This window comes from Falco punctatus (genome assembly GCF_963210335.1).
Source record: "Falco punctatus genome assembly, chromosome: 2".
NCBI lineage: Eukaryota > Metazoa > Chordata > Aves > Falconiformes > Falconidae > Falco > Falco punctatus.
The window spans coordinates 22,071,735-22,084,083 of record NC_137581.1 but is presented as its reverse complement, the minus strand read 5'-3'; the positions used below and the strand labels follow the sequence as shown (position 1 = coordinate 22,084,083).

At 40.5% G+C, this 12,349-nt stretch overlaps 1 protein-coding gene across 6 annotated transcripts in view; it reads left to right on the top strand.

The window, feature by feature from the left end:
* Positions 1-12,349, top strand: part of ATP8A2 (ATPase phospholipid transporting 8A2) — a 357,046-nt gene that overhangs the window by 315,142 nt on the left and 29,555 nt on the right. For all 6 annotated transcript variants that reach the window (XM_080376382.1, XM_080376381.1, XM_080376380.1 and 3 more), the window contains 2 exons: positions 3,899-3,987; positions 10,408-10,512. In XM_080376382.1, the coding sequence (XP_080232508.1) occupies positions 3,899-3,987; positions 10,408-10,512 (194 nt within the window). The remainder of the gene's footprint in view (positions 1-3,898; positions 3,988-10,407; positions 10,513-12,349) is intronic.

Below are 12,349 nucleotides of genomic sequence, written 5' to 3'. Positions count from 1 at the left end.
CCCTTGTTTGGTCTGAAGCATTTACGGGTCCCCAGTAGTTGTCTAACCACGCTGTGATAAGAAAACCAAAACTTTCTGGCTATTTGATTTCCCACTCCTGGGCGCTTCAGGCTCTGTTCTCCTGGGAAGTTGTTGTTGAAAATAGTGGCACCACCTATTGGTGGAACAGTAAAACTATGAATTATGCATATTTGCATACTAAGAGTAGTAAAATGGAGAAAAGAGTTTGAAATTTATTCCATATTGTTATTTAAGATACTTTTTTTTTTTTTTAAACAATCCATTCCCTATTTGGTACACTTGTGCAGAGCATGTCCTTCACCTAAAACAAACCAAAAAACCCAAACTCACACCCCACCCCCCCAACAAAAAAAAAAACAAACAACCACCCTCTTAACTTAGGCTTTCTGAAATAATAGTGCAGAGCCACATATTCCTAGTCATTCTGACTGGCCAGTAGTATTGATTTTTTTTAACTGTGTTTCAAAGAAAAAAAGGAAGTACCCACCCTTACAAAAACACTTTACAAGAGGTTAAAGGTATTGGGACCTAAATTGTTTGCTTCTCAATTGTGAAATAATTGGAGCTAATGTGTTTTGTCCTTTCTTTTCTTATTCCCATTCTTTCATCTTAACAAATGGTATCACTCCTGCAAAATGAGTGATTTTACTGTGGCGGTCTTATCAGTGCTTGGAAGGCAGTCTACTGATGGCAGCAGTTTAGGCTGCAGTGTCTTCAGCAGGAGGACTTGCATTAGTCTGGAGTGGTTTTGGGATGCCTTGTGATTAATGGCTTCTGGTAGCTAGCTTTGGATGTGCTAGTCACTAATATTTACATCAGTAGACAGAATAAAAATTACTTAGTTGCCTATCATGGGGCCTGTGTGATGACAGAACTGGTCAATTTTTGAATTTGTTTAAAAACCAAATTATTTCTACTCGTCCTTCTTGTGACCTTCTTAAAAAGAATTTAAAATGGTGGTGATTCCTGTTTAGTAGCTCTGCTTTTCCTATCAGGGGGTGATAACTGATAGCTGGAGTGTGTTACTCATTGGGACTGAGTATGGAAATGCTGTGGTTCATCAAAGATGTATTGTGGTACTGTCTTTGCTGCTGCCAGGAATAGCTGAACAACTGGGATGGAGAACAGCAACAGCTGTGAAGCCTGAGGAAGGCTTTGTTGTGATATATAGGTGTTTTTACTATAGTTTCTGTTCATAACCCAGTCCTCTATCCCACAAGTTGGAGAATATCATAAAAAGGCTGTCTGTGGATGTCCCCAGAATATGTTAGGTGGTTTCCAGTGACTCTTCTGCTGAGGAGCTCCTCGTCTTGTGAGCAGATGGTGGTGCTTTCAGAGAGGAGGCAGAGTTCAGAGGCAGAGCTGTGCCTGCAAGATAAACCAGTTCCCTATCCCGCAGCACAGCGGTCATACAACTCCAAGAGGAAACTAAAGACGAGCAGGGAAGCCAAATTCCAGATGGGCTTGGGCATTGGAGTAAAATCTTGGAAAGGGTTGTGCAGAAAAATGCTTGCCAGTAGTAAAGTGCGTGTGTCTGACAGGATTCAGGTGAGATGAATAGTTTTACTGTTATGCTGCAGTTTTGGAACAGAATAATACTTGAGTAAAAAGCTTAATTGCGGGCAAAAGTATTTGGCTTGAGGGTTTTTTTGGTGTCGGTGTGAGTTGTCCAAATTCATAGCCATTGACTTGAGATATCAACATTTGTAATAACAGTAACAGCACTTAAACTTCTATTGAACATGTACTAAGATTCTGCACTTTGAAAGTGTGTAGAGCTGCTTTCAGCTAGAAAAGCAAAAAGTGGAATGTAAAATATTTGAAGCAAAAATAGCAGAAAATGCATATAGAATACTGTGGCTCTTTTTTAGCCCTTTTTAGCACCGGTAGTGGAAGGATGGTCAGTGGAAATGCTGATGTGATCAGACTGCTAGCACTTGCAGGGTCACAGCCAAAGAAAAGTAAAATGTCAGGATAAATCTCATTATGTTTTGCCACTGTGTAACTACAGTTTGGCTCTTTGGCTAACAATAAAGTTATGATTTCCTTCTTGTTCCTGCACATCATCTTCCTTAGGCCTAGAACAAAACTGCCCGTATGCTTCTGGCATTCCCATGTGAAAGTAGGCATGAGGGCTCACGAATAACTGAGAGCTGATTCTGGGGCTGGAGTGTGTTTGCTTACTGGCTGTGTGGGTGGCAAAGTCTCCATAAATGTTTTAGCACAGTCTAGCACGCTCTTGGTTTCAGTACAAGATTTACCGCTGATCTGTCAGTCCAGCAACAGCATGGAGGATTTAGCATTCAGGAGTGAAAAACACTTTTGGAAGCACTCACTACTTGGCAATTGAAGGGCAAGTTGCTGTTATATTTGACTCAGTTGTGAGTTGGATAACTTTAAACAGCCATCAACGCGAGGAGAGGATGCTGGGTGCTACGGGTGGGTGTCCTGGCAAGGCAGTGATAGTTTTTCTCGGCTTTAAAGCTTTGCTGAGTGGTGCGAGTTCCTTGTGTTGCCATCAACCACATTTGTCTTAGGAAGGGTATAATTACAAATTTTGTCTTCTCACAATGTGTTTCAAAGGCTAGTAGATGTCCTATTTGGTTCCATGTTCTGTAGCTCAGCTTTGTCTGTAAAATGCCCTGACGCTTCAGCATTGCAGGCTGCTGCTCTGCGGGGTGCTCAGCTGTGAGCCACAGCCAAGCCTGTATTACACTGCGGGGGGACAGCTGCTTTAGTGCCGTGTCCATGGCTATGGGTCCCCCCGCCTTCGGTGACATTGCACGTGAACGTCAGTAGGTGTGTGTGTGTATTGTATGCGGCATACAAAATGTTGAGAAGTAAATCATATTTTGGGGAAGGGATATGGTAACATTCCTAACTGGCAAGTGAGTAAAATGTGGCTAACCACTGGGAATGCTGCTGCCGCCTTTCAGCCCCTGTTTTAGTTGTGTACTGCACACGAATCACTACAGAAGAAAAATCTTTTCTGTTTCTAATGCACTAGAGAACTTAAATGATTCTTATGGGAATTGTGCATGTGTGTGCATGAAAGAGGTGGTGAGGTCATCTCAAGCCTTCCATGTAGCAAACCTGGGCCTTACCATTAATTTATCCGTACAAGATTCTGATCACCTAAAATAGCATTTCTGTAAACAGTGCTATATTTCAACTTTGTTCCATAACCATGTGTGTATGCTGGGACTGGAAGGGTTTCCAGTTATCTTCCTTCTTAAATCTTACCAAGCTTTTTGTTCAAGCATTACAACAAGAAAAATGCAAATATAAACTTTGAGCTCTTTGTTTGTAAAAAAAACCATTTGTAGGATAGGAGTGAATCTTTCCCACCCTGGGTTTCAGGCAGCTGTAGTTTGGAGAGGAAGTTCTGTATTCAAGTGGAATATGACTGAAGCATTTTAGTGAGAAATGTGAAAATTTTTTTCATGTCAGTTTGATGCTGCTCAGAGATATAGAACAGTGGGTAGAAAGAGATTAAGCAAAGGGTACAAAAGACAGTCAAAAGTGCAAGCTAAATATACTCACGGTGCTATTCTCCATGAATGAAGATGTGTTTGCCTGGATCCACAAATCAATATCAGTGATTTGGTCAAAACGCTTGATTTTTATTTTTTGAAAATGTATAAGGAATTTAAGATCATAAGCAATGACCGAAATGTGAAAATGCCATTGCTGTTTGTTAATTGTAGGCCTGACTTATGTTAAGAGTTGATGAGACTTACCCCACCAACAAATTTCAACATCACCCACATCATGGATCTGTTTGATGCCATCGCTCTACCTTTTTGCTTGTAAACAAACCCCTTAACATGTAATGGCTTGAAAATATTCATGATTTATGTATTTGTTTTCTTTGCAGGCTGGAATGGTGTTAAGATGTGGATACTTCTGGTTTGGCTTGTTTCTCGTGCCCACTGCGTGCCTTGTTAAAGACGTGGCATGGACAGCGTAAGTCCTGAACCGTTCCTCTCTGTGTTACAGGAATTATTCTGTAGCACATGTTGTCCAGTCCAGTATTTTCTATAAAGAACTACAAAGCCTTTTAGTGAATGCAAAATGGTGATACTCCTTTGGAAGATGTCTAAGCCAAGTGAAGTGGGACTTATTTCTCTCTCACTTGCCAATACAACCTGCAGTGTGAGAGAATTAGTTAGTCCTGAATCTGAAGGAGGCAGCCATGTGTGTGTAATGAAGATGTGTCATCTTATGATTATTTGTGTTGTCTAGCCTTTAGTTAAATGCAAATTTAAATCAGACATCAGAAATTCTCTGCTCTTAAAAAGGAGCACATAATTTGTTCCATTTGACTAAGGTTAGGTAGAAAGCAATCATGTGGTGCGCTAATCCATACCCAGTAAGCTCCAAGTTCTTTGTCAGCTGCTCTTTAGGCTCTCCTTCAACAGTGGGTCTTCCAAGACATAACTGAGGGAAGAGCAATGCTCTGCACTCTTATGGTTGAAGTCATAATAATTCCTTCCCTGCCCAGAGAGGACGAACAATCCTTGTGAAATACAAGCCTCTTCTCTAAAAACTGTGGTTTCAAAGCATTGCGGAAGGTAAGCAATTTCAAGAACTTCGATTTTAAGGAGCAGCAACTTACCTTCTTTACCATTGCAATTTGAAATGCAGAAGTATCCTTTTCACTTAGAATTTCTAGTGTTTTGTTCAGCTTGCTTTCAATTGTCTTAAGCACCAAAGCTTTCACCCTTTCTCTTGGAAAGATGTGTTATGACCAAGAAGGTTTTATTACATGGATATGTAATAACCTTGTGTGAGGAGGACCCAGGACAGATCCTAGCTGGGGAGATGAGGGAATATAAGTTAGCTTGTCAATTGTCACAAAGGCTGCAAGTGAAAGCATCGTAACATGTACGTAACACTATGCCCCAGGAATGAGCTGTTGGTCAGCCAATGAAGACTCTCAGAATCACAGAATCATTTAGGTTGGAAAAGATCTTTAAGATCATCCAGTCCAACCATTATCTGAACACTGCCAAGTCCACCTATTTTCTTTACAGAGAATTGCAGAAAATACTGAAAAAAACAGAAAGTTTCCCAAACACAGGCACATTTCAAAATTAGCGTTAAAGAATAAATCAGGTTATATGCATATATCTGACAGTCTTTTTTTTTTTCCCTATGGCATTGATAGCACAGCTAAATTAAACTAGTAGTAGGCAAATCTACCAATCAGTAAGCACTTCTTAAATGTTTTCCTGTTTTCTTCTTCAGCTTAATTTTCATGAGCTACACTACTAAAACTAGGTATCATAATGTAAATTTCCTGTTCAGGCCAAAAAATGATTTAATAGTCTAGCACACTAGAGGGATTTTTGTTACACTCACTAAACTTCTCCAAGTGAAAATTATTTTAAAATTCTAAAGTTGGGGCCAAAATGTTTAAATTTAGATACTTAGCTTTGTCTATGACCTGCTTTTTAAAGCTCTGAAAACCAAAAACTTCGAATTCACTTAGCATAACAGGCCCTGCCCCTGTGTCAGGCATTAGTTAAAATTACCTGCTTAGAAGTCATTGGAACTACTTTTGTGATTAAAGCTAAATAGGAGCTGAACTGTTTGTAGCATCAGGGATCAAATACATATTTAGGTGTCCAAGATTACTCTTGAGTTGTTGAAATGTTTTCATGATAGTTGAACGTCCCGAAGTTGTTCTCTGTTCTTATTGCTTCTTGGCGAAAATGTCTCAAGAACTGTAATACAAGACCAGACCAAGGTAGGCTCATCCTCAGCTGTCACTCGTTTAAAATTCTGTTACTGACTCAGCCTGTTCTTCAGTATTTCTTACAGAAACCTCAGCAACACAATCCTTTCAGTGGTTCAGACCAAGAATGTACAGAGATTGTGAAGTTCTCAAGACAAACACGTATATATATAGACATACTAGGTATTTTCCCAACAGATTTTAAACAGGAGGCTCCTATCAACATTAAGCAAAAAATCTGTTTTCTGGGCAGGGCTACTTTTTTTTCCTTTAACCCGTCACTGAAAAATTAACACCATTAACATTTTAACTAGGATAAATGAAATGACACAACTATCAGCACTGCCGTATGGAAGGAGTAAAGGTCTGTTTCCTTTCCAAGAGCCTTGCCATTCAAAACTTGAGCCTAAGGCCTCTGGAAATCAGCCAGCACATTTCCACAGCAGTGGTTACACCACATTGCTGTCTGTAATTCAACAGAATCTGGTTTTGGCCGTAAAATTCCAGCAGCTCGGACTTCTCAGAGTCATGGAATTTATCCCTTTCAGTTTCTTTTGGACATGAAGTTATGCACAGAAAGAGCATCCGTGTGACCCAGAAGGTACATGAGTAATTTCAGTACAAAATAAATATAGTACAGAGGTTTTTGTCTGGAAGAAGGTTAAAAGGGTTAGGAAAGTGTATTTGAAACCCATACAAATCTTTGTTTCTAAACTGCTGTTCTGCATCCCCTATCAAAACTTGTAACGCTGGAAGCAAGAGCTAGTTTTACATGTTGCCTTCATTACACAGGCAACAGTTACCAACACACCTTTTATCTTCTGTGTTTTCTGCAGCTCCAGGGGTTTTATTTACTTTTTTTTCCTCCCCTTTTAAGTGAATCAAGGAAATGTGGAAAACGTTTTTTTAAGGGAAGGAAGCTTATTATTAATACTTGGCTGCAATACCACATTGTTAACTTCAGTCCACTACCCTGAATGCAGTGGCTTGGTTTGGATTTGGTTTTTTCCTGATAGAAGTCCCAGTTGTGCTACCATTGAAATGAACAGAGCTTTGTAAGGTGAGTGCTTCCTCACAGTTGGCATGTGTCACTTGAATACATGTCACTGGTGCTAGGAAGTCTCAAAATAGCTGAGCCACAAATCAGTGTGGGAGTCGTAAAAACACAAGAGTGTATTACAGCAAAATTAGGCAAGAGGGCAAAGGTTTATTAATAATTGATGTCTCGGTGTTACAGTGAAAAATTTTCTGAGCCTTCCAATCGTTACCAAAATCTTCATGTATTTTTTTTTTTTTACTGTGATGGAAGAAACATGTTGTACACGCCATCTCCACAGTGTAAAGAAGAGAGAAGGTATGAGGAGCTCTTCCTGTCCTTGCACATGCTTGTGGTCCCTGGAGCATAAGACTCCTAAAATGGCGTTGAGGATAATGAGCCAGAGTAAAGGTGTCATCGTGTTTCAGAAAAGTTTATGAGTGTGACCATGCTTCTCCCTGGCAGATTCTGGCCTCCCAAACCCCCCTAAATATTCTCCTGAGGCAGTGGAGTGAAGCTGTGCACTTCCCTGGCTTGGAAGGGGAAGGGCCACCCAAAATACAAAGATAACATTTTGCCTCTTCTTATGGTCCATGATCTTTATATCCCAGTGTGTGAGGGGAAAGGCAAGTTTGTCTTCAGGTAGTGCATCAGTTTTCAGCTGAACATAACATTGAACACAAGATCTCATCATTTATTGAGGACTGATTGTGCATCTAGGGCAACTTGTGAAGTACCAGGTAAAAGCCAAGTCTTCTACCTGTATTTTTGCATATCAGAAGTTATTAATGCACTGTTGTGAAAAAGTCATGAAGTATCCAGTCCTGCTGCCAGCAGTCCATGGAATATTTGCAGTTGACTTTGATAGGAGCAATCCCAAGCTCTGAGGCAATTGTAATACCATATTTTAGTATTTGCTTTTGGAGAAACGTGTGGATAGGTTAGCTCAGGTCCTTTTTATAAATACTTAATTACTGAGTCTTTCATGGATGCTCTTGCTTTCAAGTTGAAGGGATGACTCAGTGCATGACAATTACCTGTGGGTTTATTGTTGCTTTATGAATACCCACCACACCAGAGGCAGAGCCCATTTATTTCATCATTTCACACTACTTAAAAAATACTTCAGTACCCTCAACTTTAGGACAGCAGTATTTTTTCCATATTGTGAAATAGCTGTGCAATGGCTCTTTGTGCTGTGCTACACCAACTGGACTTTGCTTAGGCTCCATTCTGTAAAATTTTGAATTCAGTATTGGCTCTAAGGGAAAAGACAAAAATCTCTTATATCTTACAGTATGCGGCAAGATAAACATGGAACCTTATGAGAGACTGAATAACTTGTAGATTTCTGTGTTCTTGTCTGTGGGGAAAACTGGTTGGAAATTATTTTAAAAGTTCCAAATATGCTCAGTCTTCAAGTTTGCAATAGTAGGTATAGCCTCTTTTTAAAGGTAAGAGATGAGTTCAAGGTCAACATTTCAGTGTAACTCAAATGAAATGTTTACTGAAATGAAGGTGTGTGATAGTGAAGCCAACTGTAAAGATTATAAGAATTAATAGCTCAAAGCTTTCTCATTTTAATCACTATAGTTTCCCTTCCTCAAAGAGGAGACCAGTCTAATCATTAGCCTAAGTAGTTATCGGAACTTGAATCTAATTAATTTCTGTGCAGCTATTTGTAACTTCAGTTTTTGAAACATGCACTGTAAAAACATCCTTGCTGCTGATCTCTTCCATCACAGTACATTGGTGTTCCCTTGCAAAACACACACCTCTGGTGGTTTGTTTTAATAGGGTGCTCTTCTGAGTACATCCTGATATTCTTTACCTCCAGATTTTGCCGTGATTTATCTTTTGTTGTTCTATTTTTTTCCTCTTACATGCAGATGTGTTTTGAAAAGTAGTTTTAATTTACTTTCTCATTTTGAGACATTGGGGGCCTAATCAGCAATACAAAGACCACAGGACTTGGATAACCTAGTATTAATATGAAGACACTGTCATCTAAAATAGTACCAGCAAAGATTTTGTGGTCTTTGTTATTCCCCATGGAAGAAGTAGTAAGAATCATGCTTTTTAAAAATAAATGCATCTTCATTATATTTTAATTACCTATACAGCAGCTATTATTTTTCTGCTAGAGGGAATTTTACATTGTTTTACATCTTTGGTTAAAGATTATCTGCATATAAGACTTTTACAAAATTTGTAAAGAAATTTTTGCCACCTCTAGAGTTGAAGACTATTACTTTAATCATAGAATGGTTTGGGTTGGAAGGGACCTTCCAGATCACCTAGTCCCACCCCCCTGCCACGGGCAGGGACACCTCCCACCAGACCAGGCTGCTCACAGCCCCATCCAGCCTGGCCTTGAGCACTGCCAGGGATGGGGCAGCCACAGCTGCTCTGGGCAACCTGTGCCAGGGCCTCACCGCCCTCACAGGAAAGAATTTCTTCCTAATGTCTAACCTAAATCTGCCCTCTTTCAGTTTAAAGTCACTCCCCCTTGTCCTGTCACTACATGCACTTGCAAAAAGTCCCTCCCCAGCTTTCCTGTAGGCTCCTTTAGGTGCTGGAAGGCTGCTCTAAGGTGTCCCTGGAGCCTTCTCTTCTCCAGGCTGAACCACCCCAACTCTCTCAGCCTGTCTTCACAGGAGAGCTGCTCCAGCCCTCTCATCATGCCATGAAGGAGGTGATGTCTCAACCAATTTGGCGCCATCTTGTTTTCAGGCTTATTGTGTAGTCAGGTGCAAATCAACATTACCTTACAGGACTTCTTTAAGTTACACAGAAAGAAGCAGCTAATCAAAACCTGCCTGTTGGAGGAAGTTCCCCGTGTTTTGTATTATTGCTTGTACATGCCATGCAGAGGGGACTAGATCATGTCCTTATATCAATGTAACTTACGCTGAAGAGCACAGGAGCAGTAGGCGCAACTGGGGAAAAAAAAGGCCCAGGTCTCTTCATGGGGGACATTGCTCTCCAAATTTTCGTTGCACAAGTGGTACATGGATTGCTGTTTGAATCCCCCAGCCGAGAAAAGAGGACATAGCCACTCCTGTTACTGCCACTTTGAAAGCTCAGTGGGGCGAGAGGTGCCTTTCCAAGTCATGTGAGACTGATAAATGAAAATAAAGGGGCTTGAATGGCAATTATTATCTGAGACTCTCCTCAGGTTCTCAGAGCAGCACTACATGTAGCTCAAAAGACAGAGTAGAATCATGTTTTCCTGCCATGAATATTCAGTGAATCCCAGCTCTTTTGTGTGAACACCCGGGTCCCGCACGGTCCCACGGCAGCAGGTCAGGTCTCCGTGGTCCTGGGGCTTTGCTGCTCGGTTCCATTTGGAGTGTTGTGTTGAAGCGGCCAAGCTCTGCACAATTTGAAGTCCTTCTGATTTCTCATGTCTTAATTTGTATATTAATGTAATATTTCCCAGGTATTGTGAACCTGAACTGACTGGATACATACACTGTGCCTTATTTCCCAAATCTTTCGATGGAAGGCCCTGCATTTCTCATCTGAGAGGTGAAATTGGGATTTTGTAGCAAAACAAATGTTCACAGGGCACTTTTTGTTTTGTTTTCCTTTTTGTCTTGTGGTACAGGGCCAAGCATACCTACCATAAAACTTTGCTGGAGCAAGTTCAGGAGTTGGAGACGAAGACGAGAGAGCTGGGAAAAGCCATGCTTCGTGACAGTAATGGAAAGAGGTGAGGCAAGCCTATGCTAATATTTAAAACAGGCTCTTCTTGTCCTCTCCCATCCCTATGTCTCATCCACTGTTCAAATCTGATTCTAGACAGGGTAACAAGACTTCTTGTCTGTATTGTTAATTTATTGTTGTTCCTCTTCATATGCGTCCGTTGCCCCTACCAAAATCAGCCCTTCCAGTTTCATTTCTCTTGCGTAACTGCTGCGAGGCTCTGTCTTCTGCCTGGTAACATGTAGTGCTGTTACCTGGCCACTGAGCCGGACTGGTTTTGAAAGAACTTTGTATGAAAAAAAAAAAATCTGATATTCCCTCACATACACACACACCCCTCAGGGGAGGGAACTGTCTGTAACTCAAGATGTGAAGACTGTAGCTAAGAGGAGAACTGGCTGATCCAGTGTACCCTACAACCCTACAACAGTCTCACTTGAAGGATTATTTTATTTTTTTGCTTTTTTTTCCACTGTAGCTTCCTGCTTCCAGGGTTCTCAGTTTCTTGTTGTGCCTTTCCATTATATCCACACCATATGGACTTGAATATATTGCTATTATTGAATCTTTCATTGTAAGGGGAGAGTATGTGTTGTGTGGGAACTTTTGTCTCTTCTGAAAGAAGCTAAAGAAAATCATAGTGAGGCTTTTGCATCCAACAGTTTCATTTACCAACTCAGAATGTGGTTCTGCATCAGCTGGTCGGAAAAGCTCCCCAAGTTCAAAAAGGTTTTAGAACCAACTCTTCTGTTCCTTACACAATATGGTACCACATGACTTGCTAAGAAACTACATGATCATTAAACTGGATTTTAGCAAACCTTATAAACTAGCAAACTGAGTGGAATGGGGCTTTTAAAAGATTTTGTTCTTCTGGGGCAGGGTCATCCTTTGAACCTTTGATGTCTATTCTAAGGTAAACTAATTGCCATATTGTAGCTGCTGCTAAGACGAGCGGTTAGTAGATTTTTTTCAACAGAACTTGTGAGTTAATAAGCACTATTTTTAGGGAAAATGATCAGGGAGTGAGTTTACCAAGACTGTAGTAAACTGAAAAGCTTTTAAAAATGCTTGTATGAACTTCAATGAGTTTATAAGATGTCCTTAGTGACCAGAGTTCATTTCTCAGAGGCCAAGGCAAAGTAAACAGTGTTATTGATTAAGATCACTTCAAAACACTTCATATGTTCAGTTTTCATTTCGAGTAATTTTTCTGCTGTGACTTTTGGATCCTACAAAACATGATTTATAAATTGTGCTCACTTGCAAAAGTTGCAAACTACACATCAAATAATTTAAAAAGAAAAAGCAACGTTTGCAGCATTGGTCAACAAAGGCAACTTTCTGTGCCACAATTAAAACCAACAAAGATGCCTAAAATCAGGTGTTTAATTCAAAATGAACCTTTAAGAGGGCTAACTTTGAAGTCAATTGGAGCCAAAGTGCTTGGTACCAAAATCAGATGAGCCTCCCAGGCAAGAAAGGTGTAACTTGGTGTTGTGAGGTGGTGACTGACAGACTGATCAAATGCCATGCAAGTGGAATCCAAGCCGGCAGAAAACTGGTTGTTCCCAGGCACGTGGCACTGGTAGTATGAGCCCCTTGGGTGTTGCTGTGGTTCCTATCATTGCATAGGATGTGAAGTTACATTGGTGCTGGTGTGTAACATTTGTGTTTTCCTGCCAGTATTTAGTGCCGGTTATCAATAGCCAGAGAGGAGAGCGAGTCAGCTTTTTGCCTGATGAGTCCCTGGGTTGCAAGGTGGCTTGACATACTGTTAATAGTGTGAGAGACAGTTAGTATTTGATCTGTTTATATGTGCCTGTACGTATTTCCAAGAACTG